Consider the following 24975-nt stretch of genomic DNA (forward strand, 5'->3'; position numbering starts at 1 on the left):
ACAGTATACAGTTGCTAACTACAACTCTCTGAACAAGTGGGCTTTTATTTTGGTTGAGCTTGTGTTTCCGGGCAGACGGTGCAAACTGTGTTTCTGTAAATGTCCGTGGATGCTTGAACGCGTGCCAGCATGCACTTTAAGTTGGGATGTTTACAACTGTTTGTGACCCCCCCTCACCCCCATTCTGTCATCAAACGCTGAATCCAGAGGAGGAGAATGTGGATCCTCTTTGCCTTGAATGGATTTAGGTGTCCATTGTGTGTGTTGCACAGCACAGTGCAACACCCCTCCAGCTGCTGGACCAGTGTGGATTGATGTGAGACTGTGTGTGTTTAGTGTATTCGAGGAGAAATATCATCTTAAAGAAAAATGTCATTTAAAAACATTTGTACGCACGTACAACACTGAAGACCTTCAGTTTATCAGTGTGCGGATTTAAATTACCGTATTTTCCGCACTATAAGGCGCACCTAAAAACCACAAATTTTCTCAAAAGCTAACAGTGCGCCTTATAACCCGGTGCGCTTTATTACGATTCATTTTCATAAAGTTTCGATCTCGCAACTTCGGTAAACAGCCGCCATCTTTTTTCCCGGTAGAACAGGAAGCGCTTCTTCTTCTACGCAAGCAACCGCCAAGGTAAGCACCCGCCCCCATAGAACAGGAAGCGCTTCTTCTTCTACTGTAAGCTACCGCCCGCCCCCGGAAGAAGAAGAAAAAACGCGCGGATATCACCGTACGTTTCATTTCCTGTTTACATCTGTAAAGACCACAAAATGGCTCCTACTAAGCGATCCGGTTCATAAAAAGACGCAATCTCTCCATCCGCACACGGATTACTACCGTATTTCACAGCAACTGATATTCCTGTGAACCGCATTGTGGAACGGGAGCACGTACGGTGAATATTCGCACCACAGGGAATGAGAAGTCATCCTTCACTGTGGTTCTAGCTTGCCATGCTAACTTCCACCCATGGTGATATTCAAAAGGAAGACCTTGCCAAAAGAGACCTTTCCAGCCGGCGTCATCATAAAAGCTAACTCGAAGGGATGGATGGATGAAGAAAAGATGAGCGAGTGGTTAAGGGAAGTTTACGCGAAGAGGCCGGGTGGCTTTTTTCACACAGCTCCGAAGGCGAACACACCTTCACTAAGACGGGCAGACAGCGCCGGACGACATACGCCAACATTTGCCAGTGGATCGTAAATGCCTGGGCAGATATTTCGGTCACAACTGTGGTCCGAGCTTTCCGGAAGGCAGGATTCACAGAACAACAGCGACACTGACTCCCGATGACTTCGACGAGACGGAACCGGCCATTTTGGATACCACGCTTGCGCAACTTTTCAATTCGGACACCGAAGACGAAGAATTCGAAGGATTTACGAATGAAGAATAACTTCAGAAGGTGAGCGCTATGTTTATTTTGTGTGTTGTGACATTAACGTTCGAGCAACATTATGTTACTATTGCTCTACACCATTTTGAATTTTACTATGTTTGTGATTGCACATTTGCGTACATTTTGGGACAGAGTTGTTAGAACGCTGGTTTTCAATATATTATTAAAGTTTGACTGAACTATCTGACTGTTTTTTTGACATTCACTTTAGCGCAGCGTTTTTTTGACATTCACTTTAGCGCAGCGTAGGCGCGGCTTATAGTCCGGGGCGGCTTATTGGTGGACAAAATTATGAAATATGTAATTCATAGAAGGTGCGGCTAATAATCCGGTGCGCCTTATAGTGCGGAAAATACGGTATGTAATTGATTAAGTAAATAAATCAAACAATGTACTGATATGATCCACTTCAAGAAACTCTCCAAACTTAAAGTGTTTACAAAGTACAAGGAAGAAGAACCATGATAAACATTCTGAATTTATTTTATCCATCCATTCTTTTTCTACATAATCTTATTTATTTCACCATATGAAATAGAAACTTACTATTTATTTTTAATGATATTACTTATGGAGTACATTGTGAATAAATTGAGAACAGGAAGTGAACACAAGCGTCAGCTAAGGCTATGTAAAAGAAAAAAGGGTAGGATTAAATAAGCTCTGCTTCTTCCTACTCCTTTTTAAACATGTTGAATAGAGAACCTGGAAATTGTGATGTATCATGTTGTATGCATGCATGTGTGATGTATCATGTTGTATGCGTGCATGTGTGATGTGTCATGTTGTATGCGTGCATGTGTGATGTGTCATGTTGTATGCATGCATGTGTGATGTATCATGTTGTATGTATGCATGTGTGATGTGTCATGTTGTATGTGTGCATGTGTGATGTAGCATGTTGTACGCATGCATGTTCCAAATAAACTCAAACTGGAGTCCTCCGAGTAGTGCTTATATAATTTATGATGCATGGACTGTAATAATCCTCCCATCTCTCATGTGACTTTCCCAGGCCTGGTGTAGACGGTGGCAGCAACGTATTTCCCATGCAGCCTCACAGGAGGGTCTTTGTTCACCCTTTGAGGGTCCCCATGGCAGGGCTGTGCCCCACTCTGCTGACTCCACAATGGGTCTTTATGCTGCCAAGTCTCCCTCCCCCCGCCCCACCGTGCTTCCCTCCGACCAGGGGCACATGGAGGCACAGGGGGCATCATAGCACCAAAAAGGCTTGTAATGCCCAGACCTTCTCTCCTTCTTGTCTTTCTGACTCAAACCACAGAGTTAGTCTGAGGAGTTTATGAGTGGTGCCAAGTGGGTTCTGTGCTCTTCCTCACCCTATAGTTGACGCCACAAGAAAGGACCTGACTCGCTATTGATAGCACACCATTACAGGTCATTAGCACTAATGTTGAAAGTGGGCATCTTTCAGCAATAAAAGTGAGTCATGGCCTCGCACGCACACACAAGGAATGACACTTTCCGTGGAAAACGGTCACTCGAGTTGATGTTTGTGCAAATCATATGTTACTGATCATGGTGCTGGCACCAGCCCTGATGAATGGGCGGTCTGCTCAATGTGCCGTTGGCACATGGTCCGCTTTGAGAGAAGACCACATAAACTGCACACAGCCTGTCCCAATCCAAGAATACATCCTACACAATACATACAATGTAGGACCTAAGGTGACAAGTGGCAAGTGTCAAGAAGATCTGACAAGCACTCCGGGGCAGATCACGGTTCAAAGGCACTCGTGGTCCTCTGCTCAAGCCAACAAGTGGCAGTGCCAAGTGCCGAGGTTACCATGGAAATAGGACTTGAGGAGAGCTTTGCCTTGTTGTCCGATTGGAATCACTTTTGGATGAATCTGCAGCCATTATTACGCTCTCAAGGTCACCCACAGAGTAAACAAGTCATTTAAGGCTCAATCCTCCTTTGTGGACCAATAAAGTTAAATCTAAATCTAATCCCAATACTTCCCCATTGTTGTGCACATTCACATCAATCAAGTGGTGTCCGAGTTCTCCTTCAGGTGAGTTGGAAGGGCCAAGTGCTCTCTAAACGAAGCGAGCTCGGGAAAATTTCCCACAACACACTACGCCTGCTAAAAAGGATGTTTGAAAACAAACAAGGAGCAACCTACTGTAAGAAATACACCTAATTATTGAGTTTCAGAATAATGACGCTCATAGTTTTGTTCAGATGTTTACTCGTTGCTACTCCACGTAAATATTCCATCCATCCATCCATCTTCTTCCGCTTCGTTGATACTCCACGTAAATATTATGTTTTTTAATTGGTTGTTGTATTTTTTATCGCTTGTTAAAACGACCTATAACGACCTATACGGTCCAGTATATTTTGCTAAATGTGTCCGTCATGTCCTCATGTGTCATGTCTTTTATTTTTCGGACTATAATATGCAATAATGTTGGACTGTGCAATATATCCCAAATGGCCTCTTGATAAGTGCAATAATACTGGACTGTGAAACAGAATAATATGCAATAACCTGTCACCTTACGCCTCTGTCACTTATATACAAACCCCGTTTCCATATGAGTTGGGACATTGTGTTAGATGTAAATATAAATGGAATACAATGATTTGCAAATCCTTTTCAACCCATATTCAATTGAATGCACTACAAAGACAAGATATTTGATGTTCAAACTCAAACTTTATTTATTTTTTGCAAATAATCATTAACTTAGAATTTCATGGCTGCAACACATGCCAAAGTAGTTGGGAAAGGGCATGTTCACCACTGTGTTACATGGCCTTTCCTTTTAACAACACTCAGTAAACGTTTGGGAACTGAGGAGACACATTTTTTAAGCTTCTCAGGTGGAATTCTTTCCCATTCTTGCTTGATGTACAGCTTAAGTTGTTCAACAGTCCGGGGGTCTCCGTTGCGGTATTTTAGGCTTCATAATGTGCCACACATTTTCAATGGGAGACAGGTCTGGACTACAGGCAGGCCAGTCTAGTACCCGCACTCTTTTACTATGAAGCCACGTTGATGTAACACGTGGCTTGGCATTGTCTTGCTGAAATAAGCAGGGGCGTCCATGGTAACGTTGCTTGGATGGCAACATATGTTGCTCCAAAACCTGTATGTACCTTTCAGCATTAATGGCGCCTTCACAGATGTGTAAGTTACCCATGTCTTGGGCACTAATACACCCCCATACATCACAGATGCTGGCTTTTCAACTTTGCGCCTATAACAATCCGAATGGTTCTTTTCCTCTTTGGTCCGGAGGACACGACGTCCACAGTTTCCAAAAACAATTTGAAATGTGGACTCGTCAGACCACAGAACACTTTTCCACTTTGTATTAGTCCATCTTAGATGAGCTCAGGCCCAGCGAAGCCGACGGCGTTTCTGGGTGTTGTTGATAAACTGTTTTCGCTTTGCATAGGAGACTTTTAACTTGCAATTACAGATGTAGCGACCAACTGTAGTTACTGACAATGGGTTTCTGAAGTGTTCCTGAGCCCATGTGGTGATATCCTTTACACACTGATGTCGCTTGTTGATGCAGTACAGCTTGAGGGATCGAAGGTCACGGGCTTAGCTGCATACGTGCAGTGATTTCTCCAGATTCTCTGAACCCTTTGATGATATTACGGACCGTAGATGGTGAAATCCCTAAATTCCTTGCAATAGCTGGTTGAGAAAGGTTTTTTTTTTCAAACTGTTCAACAAATTGCTCACGCATTTGTTGACAAAGTGGTGACCCTCGCCCCATCCTTGTTTGTGAATGACTGAGCATTTCATGGAATCTACTTTTATACCCAATCATGGCACCCACCTGTTCCCAATTTGCCTGTTCACCTGTGGGATGTTCCAAATAAGTGTTTGATGAGCATTCCTCAACTTTATCAGTATTTATTGCCACCTTTCCCAACTTCTTTGTCACGTGTTACTGACATCAAATTCTAAAGTGAATGATTATTTGCAAAAAAAAAAATGTTTATCAGTTAGAACATCAAATATGTTGTCTTTGTAGCATATTCAACTGAACATGGGTTTAAAAGGATTTGCAAATCATTGTATTCCGTTTATATTTAACACAATTTCCCAACTCATATGGAAACGGGGTTTGTATATATATGTATATATATATATATATATATATATATATATATATATATATATCTTCTTTTTTTATCTTTTTTACTATTTATATTACTATATTATTGTGTATGCACCTTAGGGGATCTGCTCCAATTTCGTTGTTCTTTGAACCTGTTCACTGTAATAATGACAATAAAACTATTTATATTCTATTGTAAAGTAGCTGTAACTACACTATTTGTTTGATCAATGCAGAAAGAACAAACAGCACGGCCACGTTTTCAATTGTTTGTTAATTGTCTGTTTTCACCGCTCGTTAAAACAAGCCAGCTGCCGTAGGTTCTTGCTTGTTTTCTGCCACATCAGCTAAGTAGCATGATGCATTTTTTGAAAAGTCTGCACGTTACGTTCACTCTCTGCCGTCGCTTTGTGTCTGGAAACACGCGTCAGGCCAACGTTTTTTCCGAGGGTGACATGCGTCAATGATTCGCTTCTAAAAGGACAACAAAAAGGTCTGTTTTCTTCTGGATGTAGACAAGTGAAAGAGAAGAAGAACCCAAACAAAGTCTAACATCCCGTGCGACGGAGTCTTGAAGGTTAACAAACATTTGTCGCATCTGCTTTACGACTTTCACACTGCACTGTCAATACATTCATTATTCTGCCCTCGCTACTCGTTTGCAGCGTGTGCAGATAGTTAACAGCATGAAGAAAAAGAAGCTCTGGTTTTTGTTGAGGGTTGATGTTCCTTATTTTGAATTATTTTCCTTCCTCAGTTGTATTTCTTTACACTTCTTCCTTCATTTAGGTTTGTAAGACTGAGAATATAAACATAGAATAAACATAACTAGGGATGTCCGATAATGGCTTTTTGCCGATATCCGATATTGTCCAAGTCTTTAATTACCGATACCGATATAAACCGATTTATACAGTCGTGGAATTAAAACATTATTATGCCTAATTTGGACAACCAGGTATGGTGAAGATAAGGTACTTTTAAAAAAAATTAATAAAATGAAATAAGATAAATAAATTAAAAACATTTTCTTGAATAAAAAAGAAAGTAAAACAATATAAAAACAGTTACATAGAAACTAGTAATTAATGAAAATTAGTAAAATTAACTGTTAAAGGCTAGTACTATTAGTGGACCAGCAGCACGCACAATCATGTGTGCTTACGGACTGTATCCCTTGCAGACTGTATTGATATATATTGATATATAATGTAGGAACCAGAATATTAATAACAGAAAGAAACAACCCTTTTGTGTGAATGAGTGTGAATGAGTGTAAATGGGGGAGGAAGGTTTTTTGGGTTGGTGCACTAATTGTAAGTGTATCTTGTGTTTTTTATGTTGTATTAATAAAAACAACAACAACAAAAAAACAAATAAACGATACCGATAATAAAAAAAATGATACCGATAATTTCCGATATTACATTTTAACGCATGTATCGACATCTCTAAGGATAACCCTTAGGGGGACGTAGGTGCAAACGTAAACTATGCAGTGACGTAGAAAGTGGTGTCCCAGTTCCTAGGGACGATTACAAAGTTCTACCCTTTGTTGCTTCATTTCCAGGGTTTAGTGGTAGTGAGTAAGGCGTGGACATTGGGATTGGGCCAAAGTCTTACTTGGGACTCTCCAGTGTGGTCATAATAAAAGGTTGTCTTATCACGTTAGCCTCTTACCTCTCCACCACACCATCTCCACTCCAGCATGTAGCCTCGTCCACCACATTCTCCCCCTCGCACAGCATCTCCGGCAAGGCGGCGTAGAAGGACTTGTAGCGCTGCAGGTACATCAGAAACTCCCTGAAGAGAGACAAACGTATGAGCCAAGGGAAAAGAGCAATCATATTATTTACCATTTCTTGGCATGTGAATAAAATGTTTTTTGTGTCTTGAGCTGTCAAAGCCTTCTAAATCATAACCTCTGTATTTTAATCACCTCAATCAAACAATGGATTAGACCGTTCATAGTCTACCTTTTGAAGATTGTAATTGTGTCTATCGTGACTGCATGAAGTTCATGTAAACAGAAAGGACAAAGTAAAAGACTTGTTTCCAACAAAAGACTTCTCCAAAAGGATCAATGAAAAGCCTCACACTTCCTGCATGGTCATGAAGGGTGTATTTCACGCCACTGTCACCAGTGTAGCCTCACTTTGCCCTCTGCTGGTTGCTAAGTGACCTGACAATGGAGCTTGAGATGAATGGTCCACAGAGGGCTGGCTTTTTAGTTTGAACTTGAGACATCGGGCTGAGCCATAAACGTTGTTTCACTTTCACTTTCAATCTAAAAGTCAAGTTGTTATTCAGTCCAGTTAGCATTCACACTGTTATCATCATCATTTCATCAAAGACAAATAAAGACGATGTACATGATCACGTCCTCACTTACGGATTTTTAGTGTGGTTTGCTAGCTGCACTAAAGCGAACCAACAGGCCCTCCAGCGAGTGGTTAAAGCGGCGGGGAAAATTACAAGGACGATACTCCCAGAGATGAGTGCCATGTACACAACTCGCTGCCTAAAGCGAGTACACAACATCCTGAAGGACAGATACCACCCAGCACATGGCCTCTTCAACCTGCTACCCTCTGGAAGGAAGTATAGCTCGATTCGCGCCAGGACCACCAGAATGTCTCACAGTCTGTATCCCCAGGCTGTGAGACCGCTAAATGAACAGCCTGCCCCTTTGCTGCCCCGGACCATCTTATTACCTCACTCTTCACCACCTCAATAATTGTGCTCTGGACATTGCATTGCTGCAACATCAACGTAACACCCATCAGACATCTGACTGTTCCCACCCCCACGTCCTTCTTATCGCGATCTTCCTGACAATGCTAAAATGTAAACTATTGTCAACCTGCACATCAATGCAGTTTCTATGCCGCTGGACAAAGCTCAAACAAAATCTCGTTCATGTATGACTTAAGTGTTATTATGACAATGACAATAAAGGAATTGATTGATAGATGATATGGTTCAATGGTATCTCACATTTCAGCACACTCTTCTTAAAATCCAATCATAGTGAAAGTCGGATATACTTGAGAGTAGTCAGTGTACATCGTGCATGTAAGTATAGAGCAGGACCACGGATGGTTAATCCGTCATTTGGTAAGCACGTGTTTACTGGGGCTCGTCCCCGTAGCAACGCTATAATAACTGCCCGTAACTCAAGAGTTCATTGCTACGTAAGGCCAGTGATGGGCAAACTATTTGGTAAATGAAGTAAACTAAGCTACAAATCACTCCAGATTAAATGCAACTAAGCTACAGGTGAAGCTATCCCGGACAATTGTAGCAAGCCACACTACAAGCTACATGGCAAAAGTAGCTGGCTACATCAAAGCTACATTTAACAACATTTCTATCTATGTATACTATCAATGTTCATGTAACTGTACAAATATTACTATTAAATATCTGTCATTTAGCTGGGGACACTCTATAACATCCTCTAGGGGTCCCCACACCCCACTCTATGTATTTATTTAGTTTGCCTTTTCTTTGCCCCTTTAATGTTATTCATTTTCTCTACCTACAGTAAAAAAAAAACAACATCTATGTCTTGACAAAAATGATTTTTGTTTACTGAGTAAACAACTAAAAACTAAGGCATGGTTTTCTCTAAAGGAATACATTTGTCTAAATATGGTCAAGAACACGCACTATTGTGGGTTTCCTGCACGTCATCTTCATCACTAAAGGAAAACTATAATCTGCAGGAGAGAATTCCTCTGACATTTGTAGGTATGTGACTTTATTTTTTGAGTGGTCAGCTTGAAGCGTCCCTCTGTCTCCGACTCCTTCGTGGTCATGTGACATGAGTGTCTGTTATGATTATGCTTACTAGCTTCGATGACCCGCCTTATCTTGCTTCTGATTGGCCAGTCCGTGATGTTTGGCCTTAACCTCAGTCAATTGTGACTCATCATAGGAACACCAACCAATCATCATGGATGTTCTCCGTATGTATGCATCCAGCTCATTGGATTTTATACAGATTTTTTTGGCCTGGAATCACAGTCCATTTTTTCTCTTTGTAGCTTTGATATGAGCAACCTAGCTACATGCTCTAAAAAAGCTACTCGTTAAATAAAGTAGCTAAGCTACTGGCAAGCTGCTGGAAATTGTAGTTAAGCTACTTAGCTTAGCTACATGTAGCTTGCTACTGCCCATCATTACTAGGGGTATCCGATCCGATATTGATATCAGTCCGATATCGGCAACAGCCCACCCGCCCATCATCAGTCACATACACCAACAAACATGCACATACAAATGAAAGCATGGCTAAGAACAGAGGAGCCAGGTGATGAAACCATACTTGCCAACCTTGAGACCTCCGACTTCGGGTGGTGTGTGTGTGTGTGTGTGTGTGTGTGTGGGGGGGGGGGGGGGGGGGGGGGGGGGGGGTTGGCGTGGTTAAGAGGGGAGGAGTATATTTACAGCTAGAATTCACCAAGTATATATAAGAAATACTTGACTTCCAGTGAATTCTAGCTATATATATATATATATATATAAATAAGAGAAATACTTCAATTTCAGTGTTCATTTATTTACACATATACACACATAACACTCATCTACTCATTGTTGAGTTAAGGGTTGAATTGTCCATCCTTGTTCTATTCTCTGTCACTATTTTTCTAACCATGCTGAACACCCTCTCCGATGATGCATTCTGCTTTGTCTCCTTGTTGTGTGCGCAGTTGTGGACTACACTCTCTAAAAGCCATAGATGTTATTGTCACATATGCATGTACAGGAGATGGCAGTATTGTCCTGTTTAAGAGTGTCACAACATTTAAAGACGAACTGCTTTACTGTAGACGAAAACGTGACTGCTGTTGTTGTGTGTTGTTGCCGCGCTGGGAGGACGTTAATGAAACTGCCTAACAATAAACCCACATAATAAACCAAGAACTCGCCATCGATCATTCTACAGTTATAATGTGATTGGGCAGGCACGCTGTTTATATTGTGGGAAAGCGGACGTGAAAACAGGCTGTCGACACGTCACTCAGGTCCAAATGGATCTAGAGGGGGTGTGGCCTCCATTTCCGCCTCAATTTCGGGAGAAAATTTGTCCCGGGAGGTTTTCGGGAGAGGCGCTGAATTTCGGGAGTCTCCCGGAAAATCCGGGAGGGTTGGCAAGTATGGATGAAACACTATCACGGGACCTGTCTGCACCAGGAGGTGGCCACATCACGGGCAGGATGTGAACACAAAACGCATACAAATAGTAAGAACTATAATGCAAAATAAAGAATAAAATGTGAGTAACAAAATACATGTCCAGTAAATAATAAATGAATGGAACAAAATACAATCTAGCATAAATACTAAGAATAAAAAGTAAAGAATGAATGACATTGATAAAATTAATAAATATAAAATAAAACTTGTTTTTTTTGCAAATATGGACATTGATATCAATATCGGATCGGTACAATAGGCAATAATGGCTGTGTTGACCATTTCTCAAAGACAGTAGATTGACAACTCTAAGTACATCCCAGTCTCATTTGTACACTATTGACCCTTGAGAGGCTCAAATAAAAGGGTTGCTGAAATGTGACGGCTGTACTCACTTTTAAGTGCGACTGCAAGTTCCACATTCGTGTCAAAAAAAAGAGCACCTTTCCAGAAAAGGAAACGTGGGTCTTGCTTTTATTTTGAAGGCCTGACTTTGCCGGCAATATATGTATATATATATTACATGAAAGTTAGAATACTGGAGAAACATGGTCAACTATTCAAATGGAAAAGAAGGACATAATACGACAGTTTTGGTAGCTATGACCGTTTCTTGAGAGGCAGCATGAGTCCTCAGGTCCTTCTCAAATACAGAAACAGGCTACAAGCAGAACCCAAAGGTTTGGAAGACATGACAAAGCTCATACAAGTCTCAGTAAGAGTGTGTGAGATGTTGCCCAGATGGCTGCATGCTTACCTAGAAAGGGTTCTCAGACTATGTTTATTGTTCTTGGAGGGTTTCAGTGGGGGTGAGCTGGGAATGATGGGAGTTGGAGTCCAGGTGAGATTGTTGCAAGCAATGAGGATGCAGGGCAAGTAAAATGTGTGGTGAGAGACAGAAAACAGAAACACAAGTCGGTCATGACAACAGAATCAGGAGAAGACACCCGTGCACATGCAGAAACATACTGTATCACTTCTTTGTCGCCACATTTTCAAATACAATGGCTGATTTATGTTAGACAAGTACGGAATTCATATTTCTTCCACCCTGAAGTGAAACGTAAATGTTGGTCTAGTTTCTTTTTCAGCTGTGCAGCAAACGTCTGTAAAGTGGTCAGCTCTCACACGCGCTCTGGGCGGCGTTGGCAGCCTTTAAGGAGCTCTGGACTGTGTTGCCGTGCCATGGTGGCATTGCCAGGCAAGACCTGACAGCTTGGCTGGCATCAACACTCTAATTCAGGGTTTGGGACAAGGTCAGTGCTGCAAATGTGTGTCGTACTATTTCAATGGAGGCCAGCTGCTGTTAAGATTTGGTGGTATGGCTGTCTGGGTAAACAGGAAATTGTTGGTTGGTTGGGATTTGGCCGAGTTTATACTGCCCAGAGGCCAACACGCCAGTGCCAGCTGCTGGGATGGTCTGCTTCAAAGGCCAGGTGGGGGCCATGAACCGCGCCAGTGTAGGGATGGACAAGATGGTTGTGTGTTTTCATATCCATCGCAAGGGATAGTCAATTGTGTTCCAGCAAAGACACACAATTCTGTAAATTTAATAGGGAACAAATAATGTTTTCTCTAAAGTATTTCTACAAGAGGTTTTAAATGTAAACGGATGGATATATTTGAAAAATAAAAAATACAATATTTATGAATATCTTTAAAAATAAACAATATAATATTTATGGATATATTTAAAAATAAACAATATAATATTTAGGAAAATTAAAAAAAACCAATATCATATTTAAGGATATATTTAAAAATAAACACTATAATATTTATTTATATATTTTAAAATAAACAATATAATATTAATCCATCCATCCATTTTCTACCGCTAATTCCCTTCGGGGTTGCGGGGGGCGCTGGAGCCTATCTCAGCTACAATCGAGCGGAAGGCGGGTAATGAATATATTTAAAAATAAACAATATAAGAATTATGAATACATTTAAAAATAAACAATATAATATTTATGAATGTATTTAAAAATAAACAAAATAATAATTATGAATATATTTTAAAATAAACAATGTAATATCCATCCATTTTCTACCGCTTATTCCCTTTGGGGTCGCGGGGGGCGCTGGAGCCTATCTCAGCTACAATCGGGCGGAAGGCGGGGTACACCCTGGACAAGTCGCCACCTCATCGCAGGGCCAACACAGATAGACAGACATATGTACGAATATATTTAAAAATAAACAATATAATATGTATGGATATATTTGAAAATAAAAAATACGATACAAATATATTTAAAAATAAACAATATAATATGTATGGATATATTTAAAAATAAACAATACAATATTTAGGAATATTTTTTTAAACGAACAATATATTTATGGATATATTTAAAAATAAACACTACAATATTTATCAAAATATTTTAAAAGACATAATATAATATTTATGGATATATTAAAAAAATAAACAATATCATATTTATGAATGTAATTAAAAATAAACAATATAATATTGATAGATTTTAAAAACAAACAATATCATATTTATGGATATATTTAAAGATAAACAACATAATGTAATGATATTTTAACACACAATTTCATGATTATTATTCGTAAAAAATATTATGTTTTTATAATTTGCACAAACTTCTTCATTTTAATCGCATGTAAATCCCCTCATGGATATAATAGTGTCATATAGGTCATAAAACTATTTAAAAAATATGTTTAAAGTACATTTTACCTATGTAAAGCATGTATGAGTAAATATAAAGTGGATTAAAGTATAATATTATTTTTAATTACAATAAAAAAATATTATTTATTTATTATTACTTGCATGTAATTATTCACTATTATTCAACATATAAAACTACTACTATTACTACTAATATGTTGCCTTTCAAATATAGTGGCTACACTACATCGCAGATTTTGGGGGGATATTTTTTTGAAGCATATTCTACAAATTTTGGGATCCAAAATTAAGCATAAAGCATCCAAAATGGCTAAATGAACTAAACATTCTTACAATTACTATATATATTATAATATTATATATTTATTTACATTGCAATCAGCGTAATTATTATGAAACTCCTGTCATCCTACCTCCTCAAATGGGCGAGCTGCCCGAGCCACTGCTCTGGCAGAGGTTTCAAAGGGGCAGCAGAAGGAAACGGGGTCGACGAGGTCACGCTGGAGGTTGGGACCCCCGGGCTGGTAGGCTGCATGCCGGCAGGCGCCCCGGTCGACAGGCCACACACCTTGTCTACCTGTGGGGAGGGCAGAGAAACACACACTTGTTAGGCTAAGAAAACGCGGAGCAGCAGGGGGTGACCTCCATAAAAGCAGCTGACACCTGCTCACTTGAGATCGGCCTAACTGGAAGGTGAAAATTCCTTACGAGCGGTCTTACTTTTAGACCCAGTGAGCAATGCTGGGTCCTGAAAGAGAAACAAAACAAAAACAAACGGCAGTCAAGCCGGGAGTTTTTACACATGCGGAGAGTAAAGGCAGAACATTCCACTACCTCACGGAGGCCAACACACGTGCAGTTGGCAAAGGTCTCAAGTGGGCTGTTACAGCAAGCGGAGGCATTCCACTCCACCAGAGTTGTTGTTTCAAACCACAATCAATGATTCCTCATTGTCTTAAAAGCCTGTGAGGAACATCGTTCGTGCTCCTCAATTACGCGATGCCTTTTACGTTCTTGCCTCCATGACTCCTGGCACTGAGCAGCGGGTGAATGCTGACAGAAGTGATGAGTACAAGGAAATACTGTACATAATTACAGTTACAAGTAGGAATAATAATTAAATCATGTGTAACCGGGCGCAGCAACCTTTTTGAAATTGAGAGCTACTTAATGGCTACTGAGTCACACGAAGGGCGACCAGTTTGATACGCTCTCCTGAAATAACACATGTGCTCCATTTGCCTTTAATTATACATTCTTAAAGGAGCCATATGTAATAATGTCATGTCAAGTCATCACTAAATGGCCCTGATATGTCAAAAGGCATTAATAAATCATCTTCTTTTCCAATACCTCTATAACTGATAACAATAGTTCATATGCTGATTTCTAAATTAAATTTACAGCCCCGAAATATTGTTATTGTTTTAATTCCGATGTCCCCCCCTCCACCGTTTGACCTATTAGAAAGCCTGAGTGTGTCACATCCAGGTTGCCATCTTGGTCTGGCTACTGCCACTGGTAAAGTTACTAAACATGTCAGACCTTAGTCAATCTAAAAGTTACCATTCTCAACTTATTCATGACAAAGCCGGGAACAAAACCAAGATTTGTATCAGGGATACCTTTGAAAGATTTAGACCATTGAAGATTTTTTCATCTGACGCCAAACTTGCTAATTTCCTCCTTGATAGGTAAGTCAGGCATTTACCTTTTCTTATTACTTGTAATACAAACCCCGTTTCCATATGAGTTGGGAAATTGTGTTAGATGTAAATATAAACGGAATACAATGATTTGCAAATCCTTTTCAACCCATATTCAATTGAATGCACTAGAAAGACAAGATATTTGATGTTCAAACTCAAACTTTATTTTTTCTTTGCAAATAATAATTAACTTAGAATTTCATGGCTGCAACACGTGCTAAAGTAGTTGGGAAAGGGCATGTTCACCACTGTGTTCCATCACCTTTTCTTTTAACTACACTCAATAAACGATTGGGAACTGAGGAAACTAATTGTTGAAGCTTTGAAAGTGGAATTCTTTCCCATTCTAGTTTTATGTAGAGCTTCAGTCGTTCAACAGTCCGGGGTCTCCGCTGTCGTATTTTACGCTTCATAATGCACCACACATTTTCGATGGAAGACAGGTCTGGACTGCAGGCGGGCCAGGAAAGTACCCGCACTCTTTTTTTACGAAGCCACGCTGTTGTAACACGTGCTGAATGTGGCTTGGCATTGTCTTGCTGAAATAAGCAGGGGCGTCCATGAAAAAGACGGCGCTTAGATGGCAGCATATGTTGTTCCAAAATCTGTATGTACCTTTCAGCATTAATAGTGCCTTCACAGATGAGTAAGTTACCCATGCTTTGGGCACTAATGCACCCCCATACCATCACAGATGCTGGCTTTTGAACTTTGCGTCGATAACAGTCTGGATGGTTAGCTTCCCCTTTGGTCCGGATGACACGATGTCGAATATTTCCAAAAACAATTTGAAATGTGGACTTGTCAGACCACAGAACACTTTTCCACTTTGCATGAGTCCATCTTAGATGATCTCGGGCCCAGAGAAGCCGGCGGCGTTTCTGGATGTTGTTGATAAATGGCTTTCGCTTTGCATAGTAGAGCTTTAACTTGCACTTACAGATGTAGCGACCAACTGTATTTAGTGACAGTGGTTTTCTGAAGTGTTCCTGAGCCCATGTGGTGATATTCTTTAGAGATTGATGTTGGTTTTTGATACAGTGCCGTCTGAGGGATTGAAGGTCACGGTCATTCAATGTTGGTTTCCGGCCATGCCGCTTACTTGGAGTGATTTCTCCAGATTCTCTGAACCTTTTGATGATATTATGGACCGTAGATGTTGAAATCCCTAAATTTCTTGCAATTGCACTTTGAGAAACGTTGTTCTTAAACTGTTTGACTATTTGCTCACGCATTTGTTGACAAAGGGGTGTACCTCGCCCCATCCTTTCTTGTGAAAGACTGAGCATTTTTTGGGAAGCTGTTTTTATACCCAATCATGGCACCCACCTGTTCCCAATTAGCCTGCACACCTGTGGGATGTTCCAAATAAGTGTTTGATGAGCATTCCTCAACTTTACCAGTATTTATTGCCACCTTTCCCAACTTCTTTGTCACGTGTTGCTGGCATCAAATTCTAAAGTTAATGATTATTTCCACAAAAAAAAATGTTTATCAGTTTGAACCTCAAATATGTTGTCTTTGTAGCATATTCAACTGAATATGGGTTGAAAATGATTTGCAAATCATTGTATTCCGTTTATATTTACATCTAACACAATTTCCCAACTCATATGGAAACGGGGTTTGTACATGGAAATGGACATTTGGTATGTAAACTATATTGTCCAATACAGTCTATGATCTTGTCTAACAAAGATAGTATGTTCCTACAATCAATGTTAGCATGCTGGCCCGGTCAATGACACATGACATATAGGCTAACGAGGGAAATATATGCTAGTTAGCCTGTATGTTCATGTGTCATCCAAATGACAGGGCAAAATATATTTTGGACAAATAAAGTCTATGTGGATATGGGTAGTGCCAGTGCCTATTTCCTTCTCAATATGCTGATACGCTGAGGAAATCGGTTCCAACATTAGTCATCATGGCAATGTGAAACGTATGGAGACATCCAAATAACATGATAAAATAATTCCTCATTGGTGTTTGCATATTGTGGACTACATGTACCAAGTTATATGGCAATCTGAAAGGTTTTAAACATAGCCTATAGACCAGTGGTTCTTAACCTTGTTGGAGGTACCGAACCCCACCAGTTTCATATGCGTATTCACCGAACCCTTCTTTAGTGAAAAATAAAATGCTGTTTTTTTTTCAAATTCAAGACAAAGTTATATGTTTTTGGTAACACTTTAGTATAGGGAACATATTCTAAGTAACAAAGACTTAATTTAGAGTTATTTGGACACGAGGGGAAAATATCTCACCCTTTTTGTAAGGGGCGCCGGAAGTTGGCAGACCCGTCAGCGATCCTAGTCTGTCTCTCTGTAATGTTTGTCCTATCTTGAATAGGATTGTGCTAAAATGTTAATTTCCCCTCGGGATTAATAAAGTATTTCTGATTCTGATTCTGATATTCTAAGTAATAAAGACTTAATTTAGAGTTATTTGGTTAGGGTTAGGGTCAGGGTTAGAGGGTTAGGGTTATAATAAGGCCATGCCGAATAAGGCATTAATAAATACTTAATGACTAGTTAAGAGCCAATATGTTACTAATTTGCATGTTAATAAGCAACTCACTAATGGTAAATATGTTCCCCATACTAAAGTGTTACCATGTTTTTTTACTGGTGCATAAAATGAACCGTGCATGAACATCACCTTGTTCAAACAACAAAACCAACACAGTGCATAAACTCACAACAAATTACACACCTGCAAACCAGTCAGCTGTTGCCGTATCCGTAATACGCCGATAGGGAGAAGTTTGTATTTACACGATGAGTCGGGTATGTTTTGACTTCCGTCGAACCCCTAAGGCCGACTCACCGAACCCCTAGGGTTCAATCGAACCCAGGTTAAGAACCACTGCTATAGGCATACCTTGGTAAACTGTCTCCTCTTTAGTTTTGGGCGTAAGCATGTTTTGCTTTTTTTCACCAGTATAACCATTGCTAGCGTTGGTTGTAGTTAGTTTTAGTCTTTGTTTTCTGACAGTGCTGACAATAACCATATGATTGCCATTTGTTTGTCTTTAGAGTTTTGGCGGCAGGTACGGCCCGAGAGTCTGTTGAAACCTGTCGGCCATTTTTTCTTAATAATGATCTGGCAGCAGCCAGCGTCATCTCACAAGACCCTCGGGTGCCGTAAATGTCAATAAAGTGACGAAAGTGACATCTTGGTGAAGATTTATAATCGATCATTTTTAGGTCTATTTTTAAATGCCTGGCTGGCGATGGTCTGACACAGCCTCCGCCATTGACCGCTAGCTCGCCATCCACGTAGTGGGCATCCCTGTTCTAAACAGTCAGCTGGAAAAAATCAGGTCACAAAAAAATCCAATTTGGGCCACTTTGGCCTGCAGTGTAAACAAAGTAATTGACAACTTCTCCGTCTGAAAATGCCTTCTTCTTTATCGAAAAATCTGGAGCTCTAAATGTCCATAGTGGATCTGTTAGATCCACTATGGACTGGAGTTTCACTAATATGTTAGATCCACTATGGACTGGAGTTTCACAGTATTATGTCAGACCCACTCGACATCCATTGCATTCGGTCTCCCCTAGAGGGGGAGGGGGGGTTACCCACATATGCGGTCCTCTCCAAGGTTTCTCATAGTCATTCACACCGACGTCCCACTGGGGTGAGTTTTCCTTGCCCTTATGTGGGCTCTGTACCGCGGATGTCCTTGTGGCTTGTGCAGCCCTTTGAGACACTTATGATTTAGGGCTATAGAAATAAAAATGGATTGATTGATGAGGCTTTGGGTGCTTTTTGTAACTTCTTTGCCGGTTTTGTGAAAGAAAGACTGTCGCTTACCCAAAGCTGCCTTTGGCTCACAGGCTTTTTCTGCCCCTGGGGGTAGTTAGCATGGTAGTTACCACTAATGAACATATTTTATTATCATTTTAAAATCTATATAAATACAAAAGAAAAAAGAATAACAACAGAATTAAAATAAAATATAGACGCAGCTCACAGTCCTGCCGGCGACGATTTGGGGACGACCTGGTGCCAGCTGGCCCTGATGTATAATAACCAAATACTTATGTGGAATTCATTGTTGGTCTCTCTATGATGTCCAAATGACACATGTTCATAATAAGGATGCAAAAATTCATTGATTAAATAAATTCATTCCATTAAAAAAAACGATATTTCATGGCTTTGAAGATTTGTTTAATGAGTAATGTATGCAGACATTGTTTTGGCAACAGCGATGCACCTCTAGGTAATATAGGTGGCACTGCAGGTGATGGGTGTGTGTGTGTGTGTGTGTGTGTGTGTGTGTGTGTGTGTGTGTGTGTGTGTGTGTGTGTGTGTGTGTGTGTGTGTGCAGAGAGACTTGGCTCAAAGATGAGGGAGAAAGAGACCAAAGGGCCCAAAGAGGAGGAGAGAAGTTGTCCATCGTTGTGCCGTCATTTAAAAGTGGAAAAGAATACCCAGCCTTCTGCCCAAGTGCAGCTGGGATAGGCTCCTGCAGATTGGTGTATAAAGAGTATGGCCAACTAAACAGGTGCCATGTTTACTACCAAGGACGTGTGCGGCTGTGCCAGGATGCATGCTATTGCTGTTGTTTAGACGTTAGTCTTTCTGACAAAACAAAACAAAATAGTGCATCGATATATAGTTCTAAACATGCTCCAGCCCATAAACTTACAATAAAACATGCTTTTATTTTACACTACATTCCTGCAGTGTTTCGTGACCAGCAGGCACTCTAACACAACCGATAGCGCAATAAATGTAAAAAAAAACACAGATCGACCAAAAAACAAACTTATTACCCTCATTTTTCCAACATCTTCATTAGCTTTGGACCAACAACCACGGAGAAGTTTAGTGTGAAGTATGTCAACTGTGGTGTCTGCCTGCAATGTAATCCTTATATGTATCACTCACTATGTATTATAACTCATCTTTCTCTTTTCTAACATGCTAAGTGAATACTTTTGTACTTATTTCCCATATTTATGCATATCAACTCAGATATGCATGCTAACAACACTTGCGAGCAGTAGAGATTATGCAGTGTTTTTTTTTTTTGTCCAGACCGTATTTTGCTTTATTTATTATTGACATTTTTTTAATGAGATTTCCAGCTCATTTTCTCATCTTTTATTACACCGCAAATTTGGTTTATTTTACCCTTTCAATGTCCGTCTATTTGTATTTGTGTTTGACTTATTCTTCTGCTGCTACTGAATTGCTTTATTTTAGTTTTACTGAGATTCAAAGATAGTCTGTTTTTGTCAAACCATCTCTTAAATATATCAATTATATTATTGGTTTTAGCTGCTGTGTGTTCTCTCCTGAACAAAACGCAGACGTTGTCGTGTGTTTTCTTGGCACAAGACGCTGTAATGCAAGACCTGGGCATTCTGCGGCCCGCGGGGCCACATCCGGCCCTTTGTGCGTCCCTGTCCGGCCAATAATAAATTACAAAATAAATTTAAAAATGTATCTATGTCGAGCGTGCAATACAACGGTGCTGCTTTTTTTTTGAAAAGCGTCATTTGTATTACTTCCGTGTGGACGTATGCGCGTGTGTGATTGTGAGTGAATGTGAACAGCGGCAATCACAATATACAAAATAAAGTTTAAAAAAACATCTATGTCGTGCGTGCAATACAACTGTGCTGCTTTTATTTTGAAAAGTGTTATTTATGGGCGTATGTCCGTCCGGGTGTGAAGGTGCACAGCGACAAGTGATGACACGCTAAAAAGAGAAAAGTTGATGACGAATGCCGTGTTTCCAACAAGACATGGACTGCCAAGTATTTCTTTACAGAAATTAAAGGTAAAGCCGTGTGCTTAATGTGTGGTACACATGTTGCTGTGTTTAAAGAATATCATTTGAATCGCCACTACACGACGAAGCACGAGGAAAAATACCGGAATCTGTCTGATGAGGAGCGCGCAAGGGAGGCCGATGCGTTGATGGTAAAACTGCAAACCCAACAAGGACTTTTTGCCAAATTTCACACCCCCAGAGATGCAGCCGTCAGGACAAGTTTCGTCACTTCTCACACAATCGCCAGAAAAAGTAAGGCGTTTTCTGACGGAGAGTTTATTAAGGAGTGCTTATTGGACTCTGTTGCGCTTTGACTGTTTTTCGCTGGCTTTGGATGAGAGCTGCAATGTACGTGACACCGCCCAGCTGCTCATCTTCTTACGTGCGATAACTACAGACTTTCAAATCACGGAGGAGCTGGCAGCCATGCAGTCAATTAAAGAGACAACCACAGGTAATGACTTGTTCACATAGGTAAATGCGTGTTTGGACATGTTAGGACTGAAATTGGACAAGCTGGCGGGTGTGACAATCCAATCCAATCCACTTTATTTATATAGCACATTTAAACAACAAAATGTTTCCAAAGTGCTGCACAACAATATTAAAAACAATATTCAAATATTATCCATAGCTCCACCAATGACTAAATATAAACAAAAAATAATTACATATAAAACCAATATAAAAAACAATATAAAATAAATATGATTAAAAACGATTTTTAACAACAGATTGTTGTCCAAATCTGACGGGGAAAAATGTTGGATAATGCAGGATAAAGTGACAGAAATGAACCCTGTGCAGAAATGGACATGTTTGCATTGTATTATACATCAGGAAGTGTTGTGTAAGACAGTGTTAAAAATAAAACCATCAAAAGCAATCTGCTTTTGTATAAAGTTAGGTTGAATTAAATTATTATTATTATTATTATTATTATTATATATCTCACGGTATATCAAAAATAATATTGAGCAAATTTTAATTGAAATTTTGTCGATGTGGTCCTCCAGCAGTGCTCGGGTTGCTTATGCGGCCCCCGGTAAAAATTAATTGCCCACCGCTGCTGTAATGGGAGGCTCTCCAGTGTTTGACGACGAACCTTCATTTGTCTTCTTTCCAGATTGTGGGGAAAGCCATGTCAAATATTTCCACAATTCTCGCGGGTGGAGCAGCTCCATGATGCACAACAGGGCATTTATACGCGTCGAAAACTAACGAGGAAGCGCCGCAAACACACAGCATCATCTCAAAGTTGGTAGCAGTCATGGAGCCCTGTGGTCCCCTGAGTGCCTTTTGACCAATCATTGAGGAGATGGCATTAAACTGAGTTGACTATGCTGTGTCTCTCTATACACCACTCTGGTTTGTGGTAAAATATGACATTGTTACAAGATATCACTAAATATAAGACAATCACGCTATTTATTTCCCATTTTCCGACAGGTTTTTGATAAATAACGGACTTGAATGTTTACCACTGACCATATTACAGCTGGCATCATAACTCCTCACTTTGCTAACTCGTCCAACAATCGGGACACTTCTTTCTCTGTAGCTGTCCTTAGGCGTATGTGAGTGACAGTAAGATAAGCTCTGGCTCACTTTTCTCGGAAAAATACGATACAGCAATTTCACCACAACACCTAGTCGCCAATGTTTTGCCGTTATGAGCACTAGAAAATAGAGATGTCCAATAATTAGGGATGTCCGATAATGGCTTTTTGCCGATATCCGATATTCGATATTGTCCAACTCTTTAATTACCGATACCGATATCAAGCGATACATACAGTTGTGGATATTAACACATTATTATGCCTAATTTGGACAACCAGGTATGGTGAAGATAAGGTACTTTAAAAAAAAAAACAAAAAACAAATAAGATAAATAAATTAAAAACATTTTCTTGAATAAAAAAGAAAGTAAAACAATATAAAAACAGTTACATAGAAACTAGTAATTAATGAAAATTAGTAAAATTAACTGTTAAAGGTTAGTACTATTAGTGGACCAGCAGCACGCACAATAATGTGTGCTTACGGACTGTATCCCTTGCAGACTGTATTGATATATATTGATATATAATGTAGGAACCAGAATATTAATAACAGAAAGAAACAACCCTTTTGTCTGAATGAGTGTGAATGGGGGAGGGAGGCTTTTTGGGTTGGTGCACTAATTGTAAGTGTATCTTGTGTTTTTTATGTTGATTTAATTAAAAAAATAAAAATAATAATAAAAAAACATGCCGATAAAAAAACAAAACGATACCAATAATTTCCGATATTACATTTTGACGCATTTATCGGACATCTCTACCAATAATGGCTTTTTTGCCGATATCCGATATTCCAATAATGTCCAACTCTTAATTGCTGATTCCGATATTAACCGATACCGATATATACAGTCGTGGAATTAACACATTATTATGCCTAATTTTGTTGTGATGCCCCGCTGGATGCATTAAACAATGTAACAAGGTTTTCCAAAATAAATCAACTCAAGTTATGGAAAAAAATGCCATATTTATTATTGAAGTCACAAAGTGTATTTTTTTTTTAACATGGCTCAAAACAGCAGCTTGGAATTTGGGACATGCTCTCCCTGAGAGAGCATGAGGAGGTTGAGGTGGGTGGGGTTGGGGGCGCGGGGTTGAGGTGGGGGGTGGGGGGCGGGGGTAGCGGGAGTGTATATTGTAGCGTCCCGGAAGAGTTAGTGCTGCAAGGGGTTCTGGGTATTTGTTCTGTTGTGTTTATGTTGTGTTACGGTGCGGATGTTCTCCCGAAATGGGTTTGTCATTCTTGTTTGGTGTGGGTTCACAGTGTGGCGCATATTTGTAACAGTGTTAAAGTTGTTTATACGGCCACCCTCAGTGTGACCTGTATGGCTGTTGACCAAGTATGGATTGCATTCTCTTGTGTGTGAAAAGCCGTAGATATTATGTGACTGGGCCGGCACGCAAAGGCAGTGCCTTTAAGGTTTATTGGCGCTCTGTACTTCTCCCTACGTCTGTGTACACAGCGGCGTTTTAAAAAGTCATACATTTTACTTTTTGAAACCAATACCGATAATTTCCGATATTACATTTTAAAGCACTTATCGGCCGATAATATCGGCAGTCCAATAATATCAGACATCCCTACTAGAAAATGATCCTGTTGAAATACACAACATAATACATTGTTTTTAATAATATTTCTCACATTCCACATTATTTTTGTACTATTTTTAAGACACCCGTTTTGCAGTATTTTGTATTTGGACTATTTTGTAACAATTGTTATTTTGTGTGCCAAAGCCGGGGAGGGGGGGGGGGGGGGGGGGGGGGGGGGGGGGGGGAAACTGACGAGATGGCAAAGAGAAAACAGTTAAATGCACAAACAAAATAACTTTGTTTCTTTTTTAAGACCAGGCATAAGCAGCTGAAATGTTTTTCATCAGAAAGCGTGGGTTGCCAGGATGCTAAAAATAAACTTTCCATGCAGCCCGTTTAGTCAACTCTTCCTCTTCTACTCTTTCATTTCAAATAATTAGTTCTTGACAAGTGTAATATCATAACGAGGTCATCTGCATTTTACAGTTTGTACTTCATTCTCATTCTCCTTGGGTGCTTTTTTTTTTTTTTTTTTTTACTTTATTCCACTCTGGTCTTAAATCCTCTTTTGAGGCCGACGCAAGGCACGGGTAAGGTTGTTTTATTGCATTAACCTTAAACCCCACTGGACCCATAAAACACTCACATGTGCTGGAGCGGCTCCCAGCCACACATGTGAGTGCCACACATGTGAGTGCAAACATTCCACACACACACACACACACACACACACACACACACACACACACACATACACACACACACACACACACACACACACACACACACACACACACACACACACACACACACACACTCTTGTGGCAGCAGACAACAGATCGAGCGTAGCAACTGTGAGACGATGGAGCCTATGGAATCCGCACGTTAAGCCAAACACTCTTTGCACGTGTTCCTCCGCTTGATTGCCTCCAAATAATCTGCACGTGTTAGGCATTTAATTTAAAGATTTTTGGTATCGG

General features: G+C 40.0%; 1 protein-coding gene across 3 annotated transcripts in view; it reads right to left on the minus strand.

Annotated features, from left to right (window-relative positions):
• Positions 1–24975, minus strand: part of gpc5c (glypican 5c) — a 348645-nt gene that overhangs the window by 206959 nt on the left and 116711 nt on the right. For 2 of the 3 annotated variants that reach the window (XM_061979655.2, XM_061979657.2), the window contains exons 4-6: positions 13796–13959; positions 11472–11528; positions 7190–7312 (exon numbers count right to left, since the gene is read on the minus strand). In XM_061979655.2, the coding sequence (XP_061835639.1) occupies positions 7190–7312; positions 11472–11528; positions 13796–13959 (344 nt within the window). The remainder of the gene's footprint in view (positions 1–7189; positions 7313–11471; positions 11529–13795; positions 13960–24975) is intronic. The other variant, XM_061979656.2, reaches the window with a different exon arrangement.

Source organism: Nerophis lumbriciformis, linkage group LG19 (genome assembly GCF_033978685.3).
Source record: "Nerophis lumbriciformis linkage group LG19, RoL_Nlum_v2.1, whole genome shotgun sequence".
Lineage (NCBI taxonomy): Eukaryota > Metazoa > Chordata > Actinopteri > Syngnathiformes > Syngnathidae > Nerophis > Nerophis lumbriciformis.